Source organism: Xyrauchen texanus, chromosome 30 (genome assembly GCF_025860055.1).
Source record: "Xyrauchen texanus isolate HMW12.3.18 chromosome 30, RBS_HiC_50CHRs, whole genome shotgun sequence".
NCBI lineage: Eukaryota > Metazoa > Chordata > Actinopteri > Cypriniformes > Catostomidae > Xyrauchen > Xyrauchen texanus.
Genome location: NC_068305.1, coordinates 18,826,302 through 18,852,865, shown reverse-complemented (window position 1 = coordinate 18,852,865; position 26,564 = coordinate 18,826,302). Strand labels below are relative to the sequence as shown.

Sequence of the window (26,564 nt, the reverse complement as noted above, 5' to 3'; positions counted from 1 at the left end):
TTATCGAAAACAACGAGTGTGCGTAATTTGTTCAGTTTATTGTTTTTAAATGATTTGGTTTTAAAAGTTTACAAATATTATTTTTTATAGAATTAATTAGGCCTATAGTAAACATGTCAAAGTAGGCTACTAACCTTATAAATATACATACAATTTAGCCTAGTTTAATGTATTTTTAGTTTTCACGTGAAGGCTTATTTTTATTATTTTGATATTTGCATCACTTTATTTGTCATTGGATTAAATTAAGTTACGTTTGTATCGGTGGTATTTCATTTCGTAACCAATTTTCCATTGCTGTATATGTGACATTGAATTGAATGACATTTACGCCTATTCAAGTCAATTGTCCGCTCCAGCGTAACAGCACACGGTTCTGTGATTGACGGGTGCCCGGGTTGTCGTAATGTCTCCACCACATTGCGGCGCGCCCCCTCCTAAACCTCAGGAATCGAAAGGCCGTGTCCGTTCTCAGGCCTTGATCATTTCAAGATGTGCACTTTTATGGCCTAAAGACGAGGGTTGGCAAGGTCGACGCTAACTCCTGCACACATGCCAATGGCAAACACCCCATAAACAACTTCTCTTAAAGAGACATCACTGGTATAACTTGGACAACAATGAGATTATTATTTTAAAGCAAGTTTGAAGCGTGTTCAGCTCTCCATAGAAATAACCTTCTCTGAATGTTCTCGTATTGAGCTTTGCTGAATTCGATTGCGTGCATTAAATGATACAGCATTTTATGAATTTGCCCGAAGTTAAAATGAATATCTTAAATCAGAATTTATATCTTTAATCAGAAAACATAAATGTATAGGCCTGTTTATATCAGTGAATTATTTTTGAAATATTTTGCCCAGTTCAGATGAAACTATATAAAAAGAGTAGTCCTTTCGTAGCATGGAAAATATCTGCTTTGATATGAATATAAATATATATATATATATAGGGTTCGCAGGGCTGGAATGGTAATATGGCATACCGGGCATTTTCCCGGTGGGCCGACGCACTTTGGGGCCGATCAGGGGCGGACTGGCCACTTTGCCCTAATATAAAAGGTCTTACTATAAAAAAGAAATTATGATCCAATGTGAATTTTCTTGATAAAAAAATATGATCGTGCCTGGTAACACGTGCATGTAAAATGGTTAGAAATAGCATTTTAGCTTAGCGTAAAGTTGACAGTTTACACAAGGTTTATTTCTATTTCTTCTGCTCCAAACTTACTCCAAACTTACTTCTCTGTCTGCTCGTATGAATGTAACACATCATAAGAAAGTGTTTCACCGCTGTTCAAATGTACTTTGGATCACATCATTTATATGTATAAACAATTCAGTACTTCCCGAAAATCGCATTCTAATAGCTCCATATTCAGTCTGAATTAGAACATATTAGACATCAAGTTTTTTCTTTTCAGTGATTTCTGAGTTGCATTTGAATGTGTTTTTATGTTCTCAGTTCATTGCTTTCATTATGACTATGCCATAAACCCCATCAGCTTTCATTTGAATATTGTGAGGCTGAGGAATAGTAGCAAAGTCATATTAGTTACAGGCCAAAAGGCTACTAAATAACAATATAGATTGGGTAATCATCTTTATGAATATTCCTTCTATTAATGAGACTGTAGACACTAGAGAGTGAAGTCTTACAGCACTGGCCCCTGCTGGCTTGGATGTTCTAGTGATGTGTTTATTACCAAACCTCTACTTTAGCAAACTATATTAATTTATACTGTGCGTGTGTGTGTGTGTGTGTGTGTGTGTGTGTGTGTGTGTGTGTGTGTGTGTGTGTGTGTGTGTGTGTGTGTGTGTGTGTGTGAGCATTATCACTTTGTGGGGACCAAATGCCCCATAAGGATAGTAAAACCCGAATTTTTTGACCTTGTGGGGACATTTTGTCTGTCCCCATGAGGAAAACAGCTTATAAATCATACATATTTTCTGAAAATGTAAAAATGCAGAAAGTTTTCTGTGAGGGTTAGGTTTAGGGGTTAAGGGATAGAATATATAATTTGTACAGTATAAAAACCATTATGTCTATGGAAAGTCCCCATAAAACATGGAAACACAACACTTCTATGTATATGTGTTAGTAAAATATTTGGAAGACCTCATTTTTATCTCTCATTTTATCTTTAATCATAAATCACTTTAATCATATTTTTATCTCCCAGGCAAAGCCATTGATTTGCTCAAACATACATGGACTCTTTATTCAAATTAGACAAAATTCTCTTGATATTTGTGGCTCAGCCAGCTGGTTTGTGCACATTCATTCTCCAACATACATGTTGGTATCACTACAAGGACATAGTGTTTTTATTTTGACAACAAAATTTTCTATACACTGACCCCACCCCTAAACCTAACCTTCACAAAACCAGTTGTTATTTTTTAATAAATGTATTTATTTATATAAAAACAAAATCATTATTTAGTCTATTGAAAATTTGGGACAGTTGGGAGGGACTCACAATGTAGGTGAAACACACTGTTTAAATGTGGCCTCACCGAAATTTGCTCTCCAGATTTAAACTGGAGTGTACAGAAGTGGTGGGTCTCAGACCCAGTTGCCCCTTGACCTCACATTAGCACAGTGTGTAGTGCTGTGGCGCAGGGTCAAATTACATATGCCTCAGAGTCTGCTGTGCCTCACTAAATGTCATGCTTTGAAACCTCCAGAAAAAGTCAGGGGTCAGGTTCTTTAATAAGCCCACTTCTGCAGGATTCCTTCTTTTTATGGCCTGTCTCTGCCAGGATTTATGAGCATCTTCAATGCTATGTTTAAAAACATAGTAGCAGCAAAATGAATATTGTATCTTTTTGCAGTGTGAATCTATAATTACTTAATTCATTCATATTTCAATTAAATTCAGTCAAATTCTATTAGAAATCGAAGACTAATTTGATACTTCTAAACATATATACTTCTAATTTGGATGTGGTTTTATGAACGTTGTATAATGTTTGGATGTCATCAACCACATCATGGGACTCTTTACTTCACTCTTTTAGTGAATTGAATAAAAGGAATGTTTTTTGTTTGTTTGATTTTTGCTCTTCTGTGCCTTTTGTTATGAAAAGCATTTTAAAAACACTCAGTAAACCTCGCTGTTCATTTTACAAAGAGATGGGATCAGGGGCGAAAATTTCATAAAAATGTTGGGGGGGACAATAAACATAACAATTATCAGAGCAATTTTTGAAGGGGACACCAAGGGGTTGTTTGTTGTTGCCCCATTTGCATTTGTATCATTTTATTTCTTAAACAATTATTTTAAGAATATATCATTATATTATTTACAATACACATATTTTAATAATATTTTAGGGGGGGACAACCCTCAAATGGGGGGGTCCTGACCCCCCCGACCCCCCCGCGATTTCCGCCTATGGATGGGATGACATATGTATTTAAATAATAAAGAAAAGCAACATAATACCGCTTCCCATAAAACACACTGCAGTGACACATATTGTATCAGCCAAGGGGAAATGGGGGACATGAAACACACATGTCTCTCTTTTTTGCAGGCCAACATTTCTATGCACAAAGCCCCAGACAATAGTGCTTTCTTACCCTTCAATATTCCAGGAGGCGCCATCTGATACCTGGCAATCAGCTAATCTAGTGCCCTAGGCGACAGGGTCACCTTTGGGCAGGTAACAATAGATTCTTTACCCAATGTGCTTTTTTGTCCTCTCCTTTGTGCAAGTGAGCAAATCCTACCTAGGCGCCATTCAATTAGCACTGACTCACATAGCCTGGTGAAGACAACTGTGCGTCAAGAGAAGGAAATGTTCCCACGACAGTAAACACACTTTGTATAGTCCCAAATCCCACTCTCACACTTACTTATTCAATCAAAATATGCATTCTAGACTAAACTCATTAATTTAATTAAATCCGCTTTCAAGATGTGCAAGCATAAAGTGTGTACTTGAACCTACCCTGCATTCTGTCAAATAAAAATTATATCTGAGCATTCAGTATATCTCTTATCACTCTTTCATAAACTACCAAATGATGGCTCTGATTTTACCCTGGACTCCGATCCAAAAGTCTATTCCTGCTAGGTCATGTGAGGAAGTTTCAGGAAATCTAATAAGGATATGTAACTTCTCTTCATATACTCTGCCTTGTTGGATGACCTTTACTTTTAGTAATGACAGGTACCACATGACACTTTAAGAGTGAGTGGGGGTGTTCAGCTGCCAGGCTTTGGCAAGCGATCATAGAGGACGCCCCTGGTGAGAACATAAACTTGATCTCCATCATGCTGAATATGCGTACATCCATGCATTTATAATGTATGAGATCACAGACAACTCTCTGGGGGTCCAAGTTGTAGCCTAATCTTCTTAAATGGTGAGTGCCTTGGATATCATTACGACTGACATCACACCTGCCATTGGTTAAAAACACATAGCCATCTTACCTGGTGCTTCCAATAAGACATGATTAATTGAAAGTGATGTCATTCCCTTTACTGATTGAATTATCAGGCTAAGGGCTCTAATGTAAAACACTGGTGTCAGTGACATAGACAACCCACGGATCATTAATTATATATGTACAAATATAAATATTTAATAGGGTGGAAGGGTTTAGAAAAATAGGTTTCTTTCAGGAAGGACTGATGTTTTAAGTTTTCTTGTGATTCTTGCCATATGTGCAGAACTCAGGTTTGGAGTCCGTATATTTCACTTGTCCTTCGAGGATGAGTGAATTCAGCACTGGGCCTTTTCTAATGCTAAAAGAAATATCAAATGCGAATCTTAAGTACAGATCTGAACATGGCCAAATCATTTTAAGACAGTTGCCACACAACACAGAAAAACATACACTCACTCGCTACTTTAGATGAAGTCTTGCAAACACTGGAGGAAGAAGAGGATCGTCTAGTTTAGAACTTATTTCTTCCTTGCATGTTGACAGTTTATGAGGAAGGTACATAAGACCAGTTGCTCTAATGGTCAGGATTATAGAACAAAGAACAAAGTCCACATTGGGATGTGTAGAAAGAGGCATTTAAGTTTAAATCAAACATTCTGTAACATAAAACTCAAAAGGCAAACATAACAAAATAACTTTATCACATTTGTATCATCACACTCAAAGAATTTAAATAAAAAGACCATCAACAACAAAAACACACATCTGTGCTTTCATAAAATCGTGTTCTAAGAAATAATCAGTGTAAAGCTGCAGTTTCTGAATTTGGATTCAGTGCACATTTTTGTTGTGCTTTTACAGGTCTTTCTTTTGACGTTTTTATAGGTGAGAGTAAAGATGGTGCAGATAAATAATCTTCAAAAGGTCCCTGGTACATTCCCTGGTACATTTTGCAGCCCTCTTAGTGCAAGTTGGGATATCTGAGGACAGAAAGGCACTATTCATATTTGTTACACCATTAGTGGTCAAATGTTTAAGAAAGATTTGTGCTTATGGGGTCCCTTTTATTAGGCCACAGTGTGGTGCAACAAAACCAGTCCAGCGCAAATGAAATGCAGCTCTTCACTACTAATGACATCATACCACAAGTCAGAGGTGACTGCCATCGTCATCCATTTGTACAGTCTGCAGCTTGGCCAGCTCTTTACCCTCCATGTCCAGATCTACACAAACAACCCTGATCGGGCCCTCTCCTGCCCTGGCAGGGATATGCAGGCTGTTGGACAGGGGCAACTGGACATCTTGGGACCTGTAGTTTGAAGACAGGGCTCCATTGACCTCCTGGAGGCCACATCTAGCTTGATTCAGAGAGTGGTGGACCTCTGTGCTGGAGAGGGTAGAGGCAACCGAAGCTGTCACAGTAGGGGGAAGAGAGCTGCCACTGGAGGAAGATGAGCCAAGATTTGAAGAAAGGAAAAGGGAGGCTGTGTAGCCCAGGTTGCTGCCTTGGTCCAGGGACATTTCAGAAGGATAGGTGTAGCTTCCAGCCACATCCAAAGGCTCCTGCTTGACAGTCTGGGTGTAGAGCAGTGTTTGGCTCGAGTGCTGGGAAGAGTCACTGACCTCATTGCCCAAAGGAGCAGAGCCTGTATGGGGATAAAAGTGAGAATTAAACCCAAGTCAATGAACTTTGTTGGTTTCTTCTCCATTTCTGGTAAAGATTTAGATGTTAGGGAATCAAATTGTGCTGTAACCCCAAACACTTTGGCCAGGCAAATGGCAAGTGAATAAACCCCTCCCAGAATATTCTGGGTTCAATACAAGTGAAGCTCAATTAACAGCTGTAATAATTTAGTTTTTTCCCTTGTTTATAAAAAAAACTGTAAAAGTAAAGGATTAAGAATGGAAGTAAATGGGGCCAGTCCATGAATACTTAAATAGACACAGTTTCAAATGTACAAGATGTAAACATTATACATGTTAACATGATTTTATTGTGATAAAATCCCTTACTACTCTTATTTGTGTAAAGTTATATCCAGTGCCGGGATAACAGGGTTTCGTTGTCATGGCAACACAGTTGATATAATGGATATAACTTTACATAGATAAGGTTAGTTAAGCGATCTCATCAAACTAAAATTGTGTTATCACGTATAATGTTTGCATCATGTGGCTATAATTTTTAAACTGTTGCTGTGCCCGAATGTCCTTATGTCCCTAAAATAGTATGCCAAAGACAGTGAGCCAAAGGAGAGGTATTTTCTAACCATCAGTATATATGAAGCAGTAAGCAAAGTTCCAGTTTTGACTGGAAACATTAATATCCCATAAGGCCTTGGGACTCAAGACGTCACGTTCAAAACGCTGGATTTAAAAGAACGGAAGAGAACCACGAGTTGGACAGCTCTTCTGAATTGTACGTGTTATCTATATCAAGAAAGTTGTTCATTGTGCTTAAAAGTGCTTGTTTGTTATAACATCATATGTTTGAGTCACCGGTCCATTTCCACGTCCCTGGTTAAAGTATGTCCAAAATCTATTCATACTACTTGCATGCATACCTAAAAGAACGTACTGTTTTACCAAGTGAGAAGTGCGTCCTTCATTAAACACAGAAGGCCTACATACTGTGACAGTATGTGATTCAGACGCAGGGAATGTGTATTTTAACGTTTATGGACTGGCACCATTTATTTCCATTGTAAGTGCCTCATTGTAACCACAGTTTTTAAATTAAATAAAAAATAACTGGGACAAATCCAGTTTTTCTCCTTTTTTCCAAAAAATACGAGATTCACTTGTACCGAGCCTGACTGTTCTCTCTTTCTTTCTTTCTCTCTCTCTCTCTCTCTCTCTCTCTCTCTCTCTCTCCAAGCTTCTTATTTCTTTTTGTCTTTCTTTCAGTCAATATGTCTTTTTTATACCTACTTTTCTTCAGAACATTTCTAGTGAACTGTAAAATGAAACACCTTTTTCATTTTCTGTTTGCGGTTAGACTCGCTATGAAACATGAAGCTTAAGCTCCAGTGAAACTCTAGAATGTGGTTCTTGGCACGTCTTTGCAGTGACAGCCTCTGGCTTTTGGCCTGACACTTTTCTTCCATTAGACTTGCACAAATGTCTGATAAATAATCACAGCGCCCAGACCCCTCCCACCTTCCTCTTGCTTCATATACTCACTTTCTGAAACTAGAACCAAACTTTTCTACAGGTTTTCTTTAGCTTCCCCAGGGCATTGCTTTTTGAAAAAGATTGTTGTAAAAGGGGGTCTGGGAACCTGCAACCCTAAGATTTTCCTTTCACAGAACACAGAATCTGACTTGAACATGTTTGCTTGTGAGTTACCTGCTAGCTTTTAATTCTAAGACAGAAACAACAGGAAATTTCTATTGTTTCTTTGTATATCTGAGTCACTGAATGTCAAACTTGCCGGATTTTTCTGAAGACACACTGTATTTTTATGAAATTGCCTTTAAAATTATGGGCAGAAGGAAACAGGGTCTGGGTTAAACAATTTTAATATCTTCTTTTTCTTGCTGGATTGTTTGAGCTCAACTGTTTTCCTTCTAAATCAAAAGTTCAGCCAGGGGTGGGTTTGTATTTATGTTGCTCGTAAACTGCATATTAAAGGATAAAACAGACGAGTGAGAAAAGAGAGGAACACAGCTAGCCTTGCTGTTATTGATGTGGCCATAAAATATTCATGGAAAGAACCATTAGTGAGCGGTTAGGGCCATGGAGAGGAGGTGGGGACAGTGTTGAGAGGCCTGCATTTGGTATGATCCTCAAGCTAGTTTACCTGAACCCTCACATGCCTCTCACATTCCAGCTGCCCATGACCCACAATGCTCTCTTGCTAAACCTCTGCTCTTTTGCATTGAGCACTGCAGTTACTTTTGGCAAGCTTAACCGCATAAAATGTCACAGCATACTCCAAAGTGATGATGTAATTACTCTGGCTTTTATGGGCACAATACAAGTGCACCGACTACTTCAGACATTATCGCTGATGTACTGTATCTTACAAGAAATATGCGTGATATGTAAAAGATCAAGCCTGCCATTTTGAACTAAAGGTGCAAGAAAGTATTATCCCTATCAATACCCAATTTGCCATATAAACCATAAAGATATACTCCTACCGTGAGAAGATGATGTGGAGGATGGAGGCATCATTAGAGGAGGAAGACCCATGGTGGATTCAGTTCCAGGAAGATTGACCACACTGTAACTGCTGAGATGATGTGCTCCTGAGGTAGTGGCGGGCGTGGAAGGGGCAGAGGCAAAAGAGACCACTGAAGAGTTTACTCCATTTTCAGCATTGGAAACTAGAGTTTGCATGCTCTCCAGCTTTCCAGACCCAGTTTCTGAAACCCCCACTGAATAAGATGCATAGGACACTGAGGACCCACCCAACAGCCTCTCCTGGCTGTGATGGGAGACCCTCTGGGGGTCAAAGGTCAAGAAATGGCCACCTGTGGCACAGAGTCCATTCAGGAGAGCATTGTTCCCATGTGACTGAACATAGGCTCCACCGTTGATGTAGTTAGCATTCGAACTTGCAAGGTCACCATTAAAACTCATTATTCCAGCCGAGTGTGTGGGCATTTTAACATCTCCGATTTGCTGGATGACTGTTGTTCCTCCATCTGAGTAAACTGTAGAGGGGGCTGTTCCATGTACAGCTGAGCTTGAAGAGCCACTGGACAGAGGACATGGTGACAAGTCCTCTTGGCCTTTACTGGACTCATCTTCAGTGCTGTGATTGCCATCTGACTCACTGAAAGACAATAACTGGGATTAAAGAAACAGACCCTTTGTATACTAATCAGAGAGTTCCTGTAGCTCAGTTGGTAGAGCATGAAGATAGCAATGCCAAGATCATGGGTTAGATTCCCAGGGAACACACTGATACAATGTTGAATGAACTGTAAGTCAGAAATGTAAGCATCTGCCAAATGCATAAATGTAATCATAAGACTTTTACAATTAAGTTGAAGATATTTTTAGATGTATACTGTATTGAATAACATATGTCCAAACACAATGGCATGATGGGGGTATATCAAACACTGTAGCTTGTGAGAGAAAGACAATAGGCCAGAGTAGAATGTAATATAAATATATTTGCACACACACACAGTAAAACATAAGCTTTGGTGTTGAAAATCTGTGTATAAATAAGACATAAGACCCTTTTTAATCATCCAACTTTCACATTTATTTTGAAATCTGTTCATTTTGATTTATTTGATTTCAATTTTATTACAGATTTATTCAAAATTCTGAACGATTATTTTTTCAACCGATTCTTATCTCTCTTTTTCTTTCTAAAATGATATAGCATATTAATCAGCATTTTTAATCTTAATTAAAAAAATGGAAACGTGTTTCTCATGTAATAAAACGGTACTAGACGGTCCTAATTACTTTTAAGAATTGAAATCACAAACAGGCAAGTTGAAAAGAGGTCAACATTTAATAACGCACTGTTATTGTAAAAAGAGATTTCTGTAAATATATCTCCATCATTTCCAAAGAGATCCAAAGGGGTCAAAAATGAGATAAAATGATCTGGGCTCTTGGAGGATAGTGGATATCTTTACAGACTGTAACAGCTGTGGTACATCATCCGGAGCGAATACAGCAACCAAGCCTATACAAAGACCTACTGACACAAGCCGTTAGTCTTTTCTCATCCATAAATTTCACGTATGGAGATCATGCGTACCATCGTTCAAACAATAAATAGCCTATAATTATGTCAGGGTAATGATATCGCGGTGCAACTCACAGTCCTGACGTATACTGAGACTTAGGATTTATTATTTATGATAAAAGCAACGCATGACATTGACATTTGCGGGCGGGGTGGTTACGAGTTATTTCTACCGCAGCTGGAAACTCGGTTTCATAGGCTACTTTACGTGCAAGAAGTTGTTTATAATACGGAGCAGTCTCTTATCTGCTTCAAAAATGCCTCAAGCTGTGAAGAAGATTTCGGCCACATCAGGAGATTGAGTGGAGATCTCTCTGACTGATTATCAGGGTGTGCCAATGGGTTTCAAATCCATAAACAAACATAAACAATGGCTATGGTAATATAATGGCTGATTATATCCAAGGTAAATTGAGGATCTCTATGGGTTGTGTTTAAAAGCAACGAAATGCCTGTTAAAATGTTTGCCAGGTCTTTGTTTTTGCTCAACAGATCCAATTAATTCCATATCTCACATCTTCAAAACATTCTGCCCATTTATGGAATGCGTCAACCGTTTTTGGTTACCAGAACGGTCAAGGAACGTTAGATTTTGGATTAGCCTAAAAAATAAATAAATAAAAGCATTAGCCAAGTTTCTGTGAGTTTCTTAGGTTGTCGCACAGAAAAAAAGAAAAAGAAAAAAAAACCACTACGACATTCTGGGAACGTTCGTTTATGGTTCTAAAAAATAAACCATAAAAAGAAAGTTTCTTGAAGATTAGGAATTGGTTCCCACAAATATAACCAAACGGGAACCATACGTTAACGTCAGGGGAACGTTCTGTGTTTGTTGAGAGTGGCTCAATTGACTGTCTCCATTCTCCAAAACTACTCCTCATATGAGCGCTTAAGCTTCGTGTTTCAAAACATTGTGGAAACGTGTCCTCCACTCAGTCTTGCGCACACGGTCGGATCCGTTTGCACTCCAGTGTACTTTTTCAAGCCAATTCCCAAATGGGTGCAGATTATATACCCTACTGAAATAAAACTTGACATAGCAATGTATGCTGTGTATTCCCTACCTTTTTGACTGCGCCTCGGATGGATTTCGGTCTCTCTGTCGCCTGTTTTTGAACCAGTTGCTGACCTGAGTCAAGGAAAGTCCTGTGATTTTGGCGAGATTGCGTTTCTCGGCTGGAGATGGGTACCGGTTTTGTTTATACATATCCTTCAGCGCATTCCTAGACCTCTCTTTGAAACAATACACGGTCTCCTCCCCGTCCCATATAGTCCGAGGCAGGGGATATTTTCTGCGTAAGCGATACTTGTCCACGGCACCCAGCGGTCTGCCCCGCGCCTTCTCCGCTTCGGTGTAACGCGCCTTGTACCACATATCCTGCAGAGACGGGTGATTTGACGGACTGAAACTGTGGTTCTCCAAAATGCTGTAGAACTCATGGAAGCGGGCCTGGTGGAAAGCGACAATCGCTTGCGCTTTCAGGATGCTCTCGTTGCCCCGCAGCAGGTCACTCTGCGGCAGTGACCAGAGGAACCTAGACAGGCGCTCCACGTTCCCACCCTGCAGCAGCGCTTCACAGACGCACGCCACCTGCTCGGGAGAGAAGGCCAGCGAGGACGGTGTGCAGTCCAAAAGTTCGGAACGGACCGCATCGATGGCTGAAGTTGCATTCTCCATGGACAACTCCGCGAGGTCCAGCACTGACAGCTTGACACTCCCACGATTCTCCAGTGCCCTTGCGCTCTCCCTCTTGGTCACATCGGCACTAATGACCTCGCTCGAGGAAGAAGACATTTTTAACGCGTCCTGATAAGTCACTCCTCTGAGTTGCAGGCAGCACATCAGGCGATCGGGTTTCGCCACTCCATCCAAGCACGATCAGGTATCTGGTCGCTGTGTGGTGTGGATAAGATCCTGCATCTCCGTCCCACTACAAGTTTAACTCCACAGCCCACGATGGAAGGGAGTTCAAGTCCTGAACGCGTTTTGATTCGCCGCCCCGGCTTTGCGGGGAGGAGCGAGCGAGATGTGAAGACAAAGGTTTGCGCTGGGAATGTCAATCAAGCATGGAGATAGAACGTGTGTACTTGCGCAAGATAAGCGCAGCAGCATGCAGGCATCACTACGTTCACACGTGCACAATAATAAGCACAAACAGTATAAGGTAAGTCAAATGGCGCGTTTGTAAATTACAAAATAGTTGCTCATATTCAGTTTGCGTAATCACATCTCAATAGTGCTTGTCAGTAATTGATGCCAAATCAATTAAATCAAATTGAGTCCAAAACATTGCTTCTCCAGAAGACTTATAGGCAATTAAACCTCTAAGCCAATGCATATTGAAATAAGTCCTTTCGTGTGTGTGTGTGTGTGTGTGTGTGTGCGCGCGCGTGTGTGTGTGTGTGTGTGTGTGTGTGTGTGTGTGTGTGTGTGTGGGTGCATAGACAATTTCAGTCTCAGCTCAAAGAGTTTTCCTCTTCACTTGTATTAAAGCAAGATGAATAATGCAGTCTGTAAAAGCTAATTAGACATCTATTGTTGTTGTGCAAGAAGCAGAAGCTTTTTGAATCCTAAATGTTACACTGTATCTCTTCCAGCTGTTTATCTGTCTGTCCATTTGTCAGACTGGCACTGACACTTTGCCTCTTGATTGCATTCTTGTTTTTCCCAGTTTGTCTGGCTGTTTACTGGAAACTAAAGGGTCTGTATGGGAGCCAATAACCGCAACAGCTGACAGGAGGCTCTAGAAGCCCCTCACAAAAGCAGAGGGGAGTTTGACATGATTGCATCCCTAAAATTAAACCCAGAACAAACAGAATACCTGGCAGTCGTTCTGTGTATGACCGTGCATTCACATGATCTATGGTATGAGGGTGTATGGAGGTACCTGAATTTATACTGGCCTATCCATATAGGGGCACATGTCCTGTGGTACAATAGTAAACTATGTGTGGGATCAACTGCCCTATATCAGGTATGGACTATGCAGTGAAAAGTGCAACATGAACCTGTTATGGCACTTTACCTAAATCAGGAGAAGTGTAACTTTAAAGGGATAGTTCACCCACACCTATCATATCATTTCTGAAGATATTGATTTAACCACTGGTGTCTTCTGGATTACTTTTATGCTGACTTTTGTGATTTTCTGAGCTTCAAATTTTCGGCACCCATTCACTCTCATTGTTTGGACCAAAATAGCAGAGATATTCCTCTAAAAATCTTAATTTGTGTTCAGCAGATGAAAGAAAGTCATACACATCTGGGATGGCATGTGGGGGAGTAAATGATGAAAAAATGTTGGTGAACTAATCCTTCAAGGGATTCACATATAAGGCTGTACAATGGTCACAGTGCTGCCTTTCTTCAGCTAAGATTAGGTAAAGTGTCGCCCATTGATGTTGTGCATGTCTTTCAGTAACAGAAAATTGTTTGAAATTGTTTGCTTGACTTTTTTTGGGTGATTCGGTTTTTTGTTCAGCTGAATATTCCAAATACATTTGAATTTGCACTTTCTCACTCTAGAAGTATTAATTCTAGTACATCGGGTACTAGATGTTGTGGCACCATACTTGCACGTTGTAATTCTTGAGTATTTCTTTCCTCGTTTCACCTCACAGGAATTTTATCTCTTTTTATCTTATCAAGGTTATGTTGAAATGAATATTTCTTAGCAATCTGTCATTGACATGAGAGCATACTGCACAGCACATACACATTTCCATACTGAAAAAAAAACTGATTACCTAAAATTTTTTTCACATGATAACATAAATTATCTGTTTAATTCAAGTCAAAAGTATTAATTAATCATTCCTTTTAACTATTGGATAAGGTAGAAATATGTAGATCCTTAAAGGGATAGTTCACCTAAAAATGAAAATTCTCTCATTATTTAGTCTCCCTCATGCTATCCCAGATGGATGTGACATTCAGGTGTATATGAAAGATCAATGTTTAGGTCCTTTTTCACTATTAATGTCTACTTTCACTTCTACATTTTTCTTTTGTTTTTGTTGATTCGCATTCTTCTTGCTCCCACTGGTTGGGGAGGAGAATTTATAGTAAAAAAGGACTATTTTTCTGTTTCTCACCCACACCATCATATAGCTTCTGAAGATAGATTAAACCACTGCAGTCTTATTGATTCCTTTTATGCTGCCTTTATATGCTTTTTGGAGCTTCAAAGTTCTGGCCACCATTCACTTGAATAGAATGGATGAAAAGAGCTGAGATTCTTTCTAAGAATCTTCATTTGTGTTCTACAGGAAAAAGAAAGTCACACATCTGAGATGGTAAGAGGGTAAATAAATGATGAGAAAATGTAAATTTTTGGGTAAACTATACCTTTAAAGGAACAATTGCAGGTTGTCCGTTTTTAAAGTGTACATACACAGAATTAAATGCATTTTTATGATTCATGTTTTACTTCTTGTTTTACTTGCTTCTTCATAATTTAAAATGTTCAATTCCTGCTGTTACTCTGTACATTGGCTGCTTGGCTGGTTTATATAGATTTTCTTGCATGAAGTCCATGTTTAAGAACTGGATGAAAGTTTGTAATAGGGGGCAGGGAGATGGCTTAAAGAATTCCCTGCTAGTTCAAACCCTTAATATACCTGGAGCTTCAGCAGATGATCCAAAACACATGTGAGTAAATTCAACACACTGCTTCGGTCAATGGGACAAATAGACCAAACAGAGAGATACAGAGAAAATAAATGAAGGACATCGAAGTTATTTTCTCTGAAATTGTATATTTATACCAGCAAAACTCATCAGGGAGTATAGATAAATATGAATTACTCAATGTGACCAATTTTAATTTCGATAGATCCCAAATTTATCTCAATGATGGACACTGTCCGCTGTCTGTTCCATTGCTTTTGGCATCTCCACATGTCCCACACCATAGCCATGAATGAATCCTTTGTGGGATTGCAAATGCACAGAAGCAACCCAACCTAACCCCTTTGCAACCTCCACCCTTCCCTCCATATGTTCCTAATGCATCTGAACCTGTGGCCTGGGGGCTGCCACTAAGCACCTGCCCCTGCCCAGCTACAATGAAGGCTATTCTTTATGAAGGATGGGCAAGCCATGACAGAACAAGACAGGAGGGAATAGGGTATACGTCTTTTCACATCACAGGTCTCTAAAAGTGATGGTCTATGAGAGTGTCTGTGTGCATTTGTGTGAGTGAGTGAGTGAGTGAGTGGTGAGTGAGTGAGTGAGTGAGTGAGTGAGTGAGTGAGTGTGTGTGTGTTTATATGTGTGCTTTGTGCATCTGTTTGCATGGGTTTGTGTATGTCTTTCTTTGGCTTTTCCTCCATGTCTGGTTTTACCTGTCTTACAAAGGGGATTTTTTTTCAGTTTGTTCGCACAGTGTACATAGAGCTGTTATCTTTGAGATCAATGCTTGCTAAGCGTATAGGGTAAAATGTCCTTGATTTGACTGCAATGCTGAGTGTAGGATGGAATGTAAGCAAAATGAGCCAGTGCAATAATTTGTTATACATTCTGACAGGAGTTTGGCACCGTGTCCTTACCCATGCTTGTCTTTAAAAATGATCAGTTTTACTTGCTTTTCACAGTTTGAATAGAGTTCCGTTTCCTAACTTTACCAGTTGTGAGAAATGATCTCATCATAGCTGTAAGTTTAAGATTGAGTGTCCTGATTGTCTCTGAAGGTTTAATGACAATGCCAGGGTGAACAGACACATGTGGATGATGGATATTTTGCCTCCATGAATAAGTGGAAGAGAATGTGAATGTTTACATTAGTGTGTGTGTGTGTGTGTGTGTGTGTGTGTGTAGTCAATACCTATTCAATGGGCAACTCTGACAGACAGGGAAATAAACAGAAAGTTCAAACACCAACAAAGTATACACACTTATTTAAGGTGAGCCACCCCACTGAGGAAGTTCCCGTCAGCACTAAAAACATATACTCTGCTCATTATCTCTTAACCGAGATATAGCCACTTCCTTTATCAAACACTTTGTCTCTTTGTCAAGGTGATGATCTTTTTTTAAATTGTTGTCAATCCTAATAATATATTAAAATCTGCTCAGCTACCCTTGTGTAGGGGTTCAGTTCCTGCCCCTTTAATTGACTTCAAAAGAATTAGAAGACTTGTCAAAAGCTGCAGGCAAACTCTTCCAGAGCATACCCATCAGCTTAATGCCCTGACCTCAAGTACTGTGCTTGTACTGCAGGCATATGTGTTTAATCTAGTTGTCACTCTGCTGGAGGGAAATAACTGACTTCAACCCTCTAAGATTGATTGACAAGTGGAACAAACCATAGCCTTGAAGAATGTGCTTTTTGTTTTTTGTTTCAGTAATATTACCTTTTAAGTTGTTGCAACTAATAATCAACTAATCTTGCACTCTGAATTTCCAGGCTCACAGTTACGGCATCTGCCATCTGTCATCACTAATGTCCCCCTAAATACAATTAAATACGAAAGTTTCAACTGTTTTATCAGTGAGATAAAGGAAAGGTGTGAAGTTAGAGTCAATGAAAGGGAAAATCTAAGTAAATCATCCCTAATGTCTAGTGTCTGCCATATCAGTACCACCAACAGACACATGAAAGTCATTAAGATTGCGCCTCTGGGCAATGGAAACAAAGCTAAAAGCATGATAGAAATATATTTTGCTCAAACATATAACTTGATGACACATTTACTGTAAGTTTTGGCAGATGGATGTCTTAAAAGATATCAAAGGTTCACTGGTGTAGAATGGACACTTTTTTTTAATTTATCAAGAAAAAGTATTTCCCAAATTCACAATTTTTTATAATTTACGATTCAGAAGTTATTTATTAAGGGATGTAAAAAAAAAAAAAAAAAAAAAAAAGAGCAATTATTACATTGATTCACTATATTGTTGACATACCATAAAACTAACTCAAAAAGTTTAGGTTATTTTAATACTTGAAGGACACCCAGAGTAAAAAATATTTTCTCAATTTTTATCAGACCACCTTTTTCAGTTTTTGGAGAGACTATGCCTGGAAGATCCAAATTAGATACTTTGCAATTCAAATCAAATATAATAGTTTGGTAAAAGAGGATTTTTGGCAAATTTGTGGGGAAAATAAAGCTCATTATAGTCATAATCTATTTGATGGCACTAAATTAAAAATATATTGGTGTGAATTGATTTGAATACTAGAATACTAGAAGTTCACCCAAAAGCTTATTTTGGCTAAACTCCTCCACCTTTAAGAAGCAAAATAGAGCAATATACTGTACCTTCAGAGAAATTAGAAGAGCAGTAGAAATCAGAGCCCCGACAATTTTAAAGATTGAGAGAAAAGGTCTTGCAAACATATTAAATGGAGAAAGTAACCTTTAAAATTAGAAACCAAATTGTGGAATGTAAACAGAGATGGGTATTGCTCCAAAAATGCACACTATAACATGGTTAGATGACTGTTTTCTATTTGATCTTTGAAATTAATTGATAAAGACAAGATGAGGTGTGAAGATGTGATGCTTACTTCAATTGGCATTATATAATGATGTAATGCCTATCACTATTGAAATGTTATATATATCTTATAAATGAATAATTTTATGTCTATATATGGATTAGTTTAAAATATGAATATATAAAAAAATGACTTAATTAAATATTGAAATTAATTTGTTGCTGATAAAAAAATATATTGACATACATTTAATGTCATTAAATTCAGACAAATATTTCTTGCCAATTAATAAAGCTAAAATATAAAGATCAAAATTATTATACTTGTACTGGTGTGTCTGTGTCATCTGTGATGACTGTGCAGTATTTTGTATTGCCAACAAACCTTTAATTCCCAGGCCCATTTGTCCAGGGTGTGTCTTAACCTTGTGTACTGTCAACAACAGAGGACTGTTCATCAAACACATCACACATACACATGCACTCACTGATGCACACACACACACACACACACACACACACACACACACACACACACACACACACACACACACACACACACACACTCCTACTGCACAGCAATTTTATACGTTTATTACCAAATTAATCAATATATTCACTGGCGGCCAAAAGTTTGGAATAATTTATAGATTTTGCTCTTATGGAAAAAAATGGGTACTTTTATTTCACCAAAGTGACATTCAACTGATCACAATGTATAGTCAGGATATTTATAATGTAAATAATTATTATTACAATTTGAAAAACATTTTCAGAACTTCTTAAACTACTTCGAAGTGTTCTCATCAAAAAATCCTTTACGTGCAGCAATGACAGCTTTGCAGATCCTTGACATTCTAGCTGTCAGTTTGTCCAGATACTCAATTGTCGTTTCACTCTACGCTTCCTGTAGCACTTGCCATAGATGTGGCTGTCTTGTCGGGCACTTCTCACGTACCTTACAATCTAGCTGATCCCACAAAAGCTCAATGGGGTTAAGATCCATAACACTCTTTTCCAATTATCTGTTGTCCAATGTCTGTTTCTTTGCCCACTCTAACATTTTATTTTTGTTTTTCTGTTTCAAAAGTGCAATTCTTCCCATAAGGCCTGAACCCCTGAGTCTTCTCTTTACTGTTGTACATGAAACTGGTGTTGAGTGTGTAGAATTCAATGAAGCTGTCAGCTGAGGACACGTGAGGTGTCTATTTCTCACACTAGAGACTCTTATGTACTTATCCTCTTTTTTAGTTGTACATCTGCTCTTCCACATCTCTTTCTGACCTTGTAAGAGCCAGTTGTCCTTTGTCTTTGAAGACTGTAGTGTACACCTGTTTTTAAATGTAGTTTTTGGCAATTTCAAGCATTGTATAGCCTTCATTCCTCAAAACAACGATTGGCTGATGAGTTTCTAGAGAAAGCGGTTTCTTTTCTGCCATTTTTGACCTAATACTGCTCTTAAGACATGCCGGTCTATTGCATATTATGGCAACTCAAAAACAAAACACAAAGACAATTTTAAGCTTAATTTAACTAACCAAATCGTTTTAAGCAGGGTTTAATATAATGGCAAGTGATTTTCTAGTACCAAGTTAGCAATTTAGCATGATTTCTCAAGGATAAGGTGTTGGAGTGATGGCTGCTGGAAATGTCTAGATTTGATCAAAAATGACTATTCAAATAGTGATGGTGCAGTTTTTTACATCAGTAATGTCCTGACTATACTTTGTGATCAGTTGAATGCCACTTAAAGTACCAATTTTCTTCCAAAACAGCAAAATCTGTACATTATTCTGAACCTTTTGCCGCCAGTGTATGTAAATATAGACACTAATTCACTGCACCAACAATCCTGGTTTTTATTTTTCTCAACAATTTTAAACTGTAACCTCTACTTCCTATACTTCGCTACTCATCTTTTTGAAAAAAGCGATCGATTAAATGCAGCTGTCTGTTAATACGATGACCATTTGTCCTGGGTAGATAGACCTGTAAAGTTTATTAAATAATACCCCCACCGCCACACACACACACACACACAAACTCACACAGTCTCATAGAGTGAGATACACATACAAAGTCTGTGTCAATACACTCACAATGTGGATAAAGTCCTCTCTGAGGTTTTGTTGTTTTTTATAATTACTTTCCAAATAAGTCACAGTGTTGCTCAATGATGGAGCTTAACCATGTGGGGGGACATTGTCTCAGGCTGTGTTTGCAAATCTTATGCTTTGCTGACATCTAGGCTTTAAAAGACAGATGAATGACAGAAAGATAAAGTGTTGATGATGGAAAAGAACAAAGAAAATGTGAATAATCAATGCATACTACCCACTTCAGTATATGGAAATACTCTCTCACATTCCATACTGTATATTGATTAGGAATAGCCACAGAAAAGCCATCAAGCATCTGATAAGATCATACAGTAGTTTTCCTTTCAGCCCAATAAATGTGGGAAGTGTCTTGCCTTATCTTATCAGCGGTTGACTATATCTTTCTCCATGAGCTTGCAGTGTTTGCATAGGGGTTGCTGCGGAGAGCTTGCAGGTGTGAAGTCTGCTCTGTCAGGGTTTTAGCTCTTGGCAGAGTTGTCCCCCTCTGCCGTATTGTTTATATATACCTCCCTCTGGCATCGTTCCACCTTTCATAGGTATTTAATCCTTCATCTTCCAGTCAAACATGTCATTATCAAACATTATTGCTAATAGAAATGCTTGAGAAAATGTGTTTTTCTTGGCCTTCATCTCTCTTCTCTTCTGAAGACAGTCATGCTAACATAAAATAATCCATGACTTTCATTTTGCAACATTTTTAAGTCAACATTTGAACATGGAATTGTTTATTGAAAAGCAATTTAAGCCTTCTATTAAGACTTTTTGCATTATATGATGTAAGAAGATAGCAATATTTACTGGGACATTGTATGGAAAAAAGATGCAATGAAAGTGAATGGTGACTGAGGCTAACGATTTGCCTAACATCTTCTTTTGGGTTTCATGGACAAAAGAATGTCATACAGGTTTGGAGTAATATGAAGGTGAACTATCCCTTTAAACAGATGTAAGACATATCAATCCATAGAGCCTTAAACAAAATAATAATATGCATTTCAGGTTGATCTTTGTAGCTATGGATAACAAACTTATTTGGTTTGCCTCGGTCGGCTATTCAGTGATCAAACCCACATTAAAAGGTAATTATGGATGACTGTCTACTCCCCATGAAGATGAATACTCTTCACTAGTCTGCTTAAAGTTTACATAAGCAAAACAGGCATGCTGTTTGACAAGACCTCGTGTGGTGATTTTCAGTTTTTTGGCAATTTCAAGCATTGTATAGACTTCATTCCTCAAAAAATGATTGGCTGACAATTTTCTAGAGAACGCTGTTACTTTTTTTTTTTTTAATTTTACCTAATATTTACTGTTAGACATGCCAGTCTATTGCACAAAGACTCCTGCATTACCTTTGTAAATAACCACTGTACATAAATATTTTTTAGACCAACAAAGCAAAATTGGCTAAACCAATGGCCTAAGTTTGGGGCAGGGCTACCTGTTTGTCCAATTAGTCATTAGTGGTGCTTGCTATGGCAAGCATGGTATTAGCAAAATTCCTTAGACTTTCATAAATTAGCAACTTGAGCCAGATATAGGGACCGGAATATCATAGACACTTGTGGGTAGACTCTTCTGACATGGACCAGGAAGCAACCACACAGAAAACCCTTACAACCACCTAGCAATGATCTAGCAACCTCCCAGAACTATCTAGCAACTACATAACGACGTTCTAAAAACACTCAGAACACCTTAGCAACATCATATATTCCCCAACAAACATCCACAACTCTACAGTTTAGTTATGGTAACAAAGTCCCTTTCAAGGCAAGTTAGTCCAGTCTGCTGCCATCTTGGGAATGCTTACAGCAGCTACTGTATTTTCTATGGATATAAGTGGCATAAAATTATAGCTAAAATTAATTGTAATGCAGACAACACCAAACACACTCATGAGCAGACATGAAGCACACCTAACTGTACTGTTCATAACCTCACAGACATCAGTTGTATTCAGGTTTATTTGGAAAATTCCTCTTTTTATAGTGTTGTTTTCAGGGTTGTATGTAAGCCCTGCACTTTGCAATATTCTCATATCATGATCAATATTATTCTCCAGAAGAAAGAGAAATAGTCATTAGAGAACTGGAGAGTGAGTGCTCTCTTGCCATCAATATTGGCCATTATCTCTGCCTTGTCTCCTCTAGTCTCTCTCTCTCTCTCCCCCCTGACCCTCACACAAACACGTACACTTGCTCACTCTCTTTTCTTTAGTAAGGAATGAGGGACTATGTTTTTTTTATAAGCCTGCTGAGGAGGACCAACACTGGTTCATCATAAATCGCCCAGCATATTAAAGTATGAATATGGAGCTTGAACTAGATGTGGCCAGGACAGCCGTTATTATTCAGCTCTCTGTTTATTCTACATGGACAATGCTTGTCCTTAGAACAATCACAGAGTAAGAAGCTTGTGGTTAGGTTTTTGCTCAATCAGGTCAGTTATGAACACGCCTGTACCTCATCAATAAGCACCAGCACTAATGTCTATATAAGTGATGTTGTCAGAGAGATTTTCCTTAGAGGACTCCAATTTGATTTATTTTTAATGCCTAGTTTTATGTTTTAACTTTAATATACTGAAGCAGAGATATGTTGTGTTGTTGATTATAAATACAAATAAAGATGTGAGTAATATGTACACTTCTATCAAGAAGACTCGCAGACTTGAGTGAACAAGATAAGTCAAGATGACATTTATTTGATGAATATAAAACAGAAAAGTAATGTCTCTCTTTGGTGTAAGCCCCGTCTGGCGGTCCGAAGAAGTTGTACTCGGAACCGTCATATCCTGCCAGAGATAGGAGGTAGGGGCGAGGAGCCCACCCCCATGCAGGACGGGACTCAACTGGTGGTGGTGGGGTGGTGGAGGTTGCCGTGTTAGCACACTGAAACAGCAATGTGATAGATTGTGAGCAGACTTATAAAGCAATGGCTTACATGTGATTGGCTGGGAATTACCCAGATAATGGTGTGATGATGTACAGCTGCTAGTCTTCCCGCTAGAACTATGCTGCGCTTACATTGTTGGCCAAAAGTTTGGAATAATGTACAGATTTTGCGGTTTCGGAAGGAAATTAGTATTTTAATTCACCAAAGTGGCATTCAACAGATCACATAGTCAGGACATTACTAATGTAAAACACACAATCACTATTGAAAAGTAATTTCCCCATTTCCATCAACCATCACTCCAACACATTATCCTTGAGTAATGATGCTATATTGCTAATTTGGTACTAGAAAATCACTTGCCATTATATCAAACACAGTTGAATGCTATTTAGTTCATTAAATGAAGCTTAACATTATCTTTGTTTTTGTTTTTGAGATGCCACAGTATGCAATAGACTGGCATGTCTTAAGGTCAATATTAGGTAAAAAATTGCAAAAAAGAAACAGCTTTCTCTAGAAACTCATTAGCCAATCATTGTTTTGAGGAATGAAGGCTATACAATGCTTGAAATTGCCAAAAAAACCTGAAGATTTCATACAAGGGTGCACACTACAGTCTTCAAAGACAAAGGACAACTGGCTCTAACCAGGACAGAAAGAGATGTGCCAGATGTACAAATAAACAAGAGGATAAGTACATCAGATTCTCTAGTTTGAGAAATAGACATCTCACATGTCCTCAGCTGACAGCTTCATTGAATTCTACCCGCTCAACACCAGTTTCATGTACAACAGTAAAGAGAAGACACAGGGGTTCAGGCCTTATGTGAAGAATTGCAAAAAAAAATCAACTTTTGAAATAGAACAACAAAAAGAAAAGGTTAGAGTGGGCAAAGAAACAGACATTGAACAACAGATAATTGGAAAAGAGTGTTATGGATCTTAACCCCATTGAGCTTTTGTGGGATCAGCTAGACTGTAAGGTGCGTGAGAAGTGCCCTACAGGGGCGGCTCAGGTGGTAGTGCGGGTCTGCTGCCAATAGCAGGGTTGGCGGTTCGATTCCTGGCCCACACGACTCCACGTGCCGAAGAGTCCTTGGGCAAGACATTGAACCCCAAGTTGCTCCCAATGGCAGGCTAGCGCCTTGCATTGCAGCTGTGCAGCCATTGGAGTGTGAATGTGTGTGTGTGAATGGGTGTGTGAATTTTTTTTTAACCTCTAAGTTTAAAAAAAAAAAAAAAAGCACTATATAAGTGCAGACCATTTACAAGACAGCCAATTCTATGGCAAGTGCTTCAGGAAGTGTGGGTTGAAATGTCACCTGAGTATTTGGACAAACTGACAGCTTGAATGCCAAGGATCTGCATTATATTCCACAGTATATTCCATAGTATTTCACTGAAGATTACAAAATACATGCTCTACTCTTTGAAGCAGTTTAAGAAGTTCTGAAATGTTTTGCAAATTGTAATAGTAATTTTTCATGTTATTCATGTCCTGACTACACATTGTGATAAGCTGAATACCACTTTGGTGAATAAAAGTACCCATTTCTTTCCATAAGAGCAAAATCTGTAAATTATTCAAAACTTTTGGCCACCATGTACTGTATGTATATATATATATATATATATATATATATATATATATATATATATATATATATATATACACAGTGCGTACGGAAAGTATTCACATCGTTTCACATTTTCCACCAATCAGGCCTGTATGGTAGAGTGGCCAGACGGAAGCCACTCCTCAGTAAAAGGCACATGACAGCCCACCTAGAGTTTGGCAAAAGGCACCTGAAGGACTCTAAGACCATGAGAAACAAAATTCTCTGGTCTGATGAAACAAATATTGAACTCTTTGTCCTGAATGGCAAGCGTCATGTCTGGAGGAAAACGGGCACCTCTCATTACCTGGCCAATACCATCCCTACAGTGAAGAATGGTGGTGGCAGCATCATGCTGTGGGGATGTTTTTCAGTGGCAGGAACTGGGAGACTAGTCAGGATCGAGGGAAATATGAATGCAGCAATGTACAGAGACATCCTTGATGAAAACCTGCTCCAGAGTGCTCTGGACCTCAGACTGGGGTGAAGGTTCACCTTCCAACAGGACAACGACCCTAAGCTCACAGCCAAGATAACAATGGAGTGGCTATGGGACAACTCTGTGAATGTCCTTGAGTGGTCCAGCCAGGGCCCAAACTTGAACCCAATTGAACATCTCTGGAGAGATCTGAAAATGGCTGTGCACCGACGCTCCCCATCCAACCTGATGGAGCTTGAGAGGTCCTGCAAAGAAGAATGGGAGAAACTGCCCAGAAATAGGTGTGCCAAGCTTGTAGCATCATTCTCAAAAAGACTTGAGGCTGTAATTGGTGCCAAAGGTGCTTCAACAAAGTATTGAGCAAAGGCTGTGAATACTTATGTACATGTGTTTTTTCTTATAATTTTTAGTCAATTTGCAAAAAAAAAAAATAAAAAAAAAAAAACATCTTTCGCGTTGTCATTATGGGGTATTGTTTATAGAATTTTGAGGAAAATAATGAATTTAATCCATTTTGGAATAAGGCTTTAACATAACAAAATGTGAAAAAAGTGAAGCGATGTGAATATTTTCCAGATGCACTGTATATACACACAGGGTTGGGAGGATTTCCATGTATTCCACTACAGATTACAGAATACATGCTGTAAAATTTTATTTGTAACGTACAGTATTCAGTGAGATTACTCAAGGTCAGTAATGTATTCTAAATACTTTGGATTACTTTTTCAGCACTAGTAGATTTTTTCACTTGTTTTAACTATAAAAACTCTGCCAGTACAGACGAAATACACATGTTAAAAATACATTCTCAAATATACAAAAATTATTATCAAGAATATTATTTTTGCCCGAATATCAAAGGACTTACTACAAAAAAGTAATTATGATCCAACGTGAATTTTCTTGATTAAAAAAAATGTGATCGTGCCTGGTAACGTGTGCATGTAAAATGGCTAGAAATAGCATGCTGACAATTTATTTCTTCTGCTCCAAACTTACTTCAAACTTACTTCTCTGTCTGCTCGTATGAATGTAACACATCATAAGAAACTGTTTCACTTCTGTTCAAATGTACTTTGGATCACATCATTTATATGTATAAATGTTTTCCATCTGAAAGGACTAAATATTAAATTAAACAAATGACGATGAAATGCAAAGTAATCTCTTCAGTAATCAAAATACTTTTTGAATGTAACTGTATTCTAATTAACAATTCTTAAATTGTAACTGTGGTGGAATACAGTTACTAATAGTTTATATTTTAAATACGTAATCCTCTTACATGTATTCCGTTACTCCCCAACCCTGTATATATACAGTATATATATATATGGGGGGTTATGAGAGTTACCAGTGCAGTTCCTCAAACCTTAAACTTTAAATGCTGACAGTGAGTGAGCATGGAAGAGAGAGAGAGTTAGAGAGAGAGCGAGAGCTCTTGTTGCTGTTGGCATTACGTAAAATTATTATTTAATCTCTAAAAACACAGATTTCTCAGCACTGTGACTGTCAATCACGAATACATTCCAAAGACACATTTTTCCCTTTCTGATTAATTAGTGGGGTATACAGGAGATTTTCTAGTGTTTTTTTGGGGGGGGGTTTTAACCAAGGAGCAGTGGTCAGGAAACCATCTCTCATCATCATAGGGAGAAGAGAAGGACAGCAGTGATGAGTTTTTAGTCTTCTCTCGCCCTCTCTCCAATTAACAGCAACATGATGACAAAGCAGGAATTTTAGCCTCACCCAACCCTCCTTTTGGACTTTTGGGAAACTGAGTGGCTGTAAAAGGTCATAATTAATAATTTAATGTTTATCAGTTTAGCTAATGCCCTTGGTTCACTAACAGGGGGGAATCTCAAGTGGTCATCTCTCTCTGTAGGCCCTATTTGATTTGAAAAGTCACAGTGTTT

General features: G+C 38.4%; 1 protein-coding gene across 1 annotated transcript; it reads right to left on the bottom strand.

Annotated features, from left to right (window-relative positions):
- Positions 1-3,186: 3,186 nt before the first annotated feature.
- Positions 3,187-12,106, bottom strand: LOC127623701 (homeobox protein SIX4-like). Its single transcript, XM_052098156.1, has 3 exons — positions 11,191-12,106; positions 8,550-9,187; positions 3,187-6,050 (listed from the first exon to the last, which is right to left on the bottom strand). The coding sequence occupies exons 1-3, from the start codon at positions 11,967-11,969 to the stop codon at positions 5,554-5,556; spliced, it is 1,914 nt and encodes a 637-aa protein (XP_051954116.1). The 5' UTR covers positions 11,970-12,106; the 3' UTR covers positions 3,187-5,553.
- Between the last annotated feature and the right edge of the window lie 14,458 nt (positions 12,107-26,564).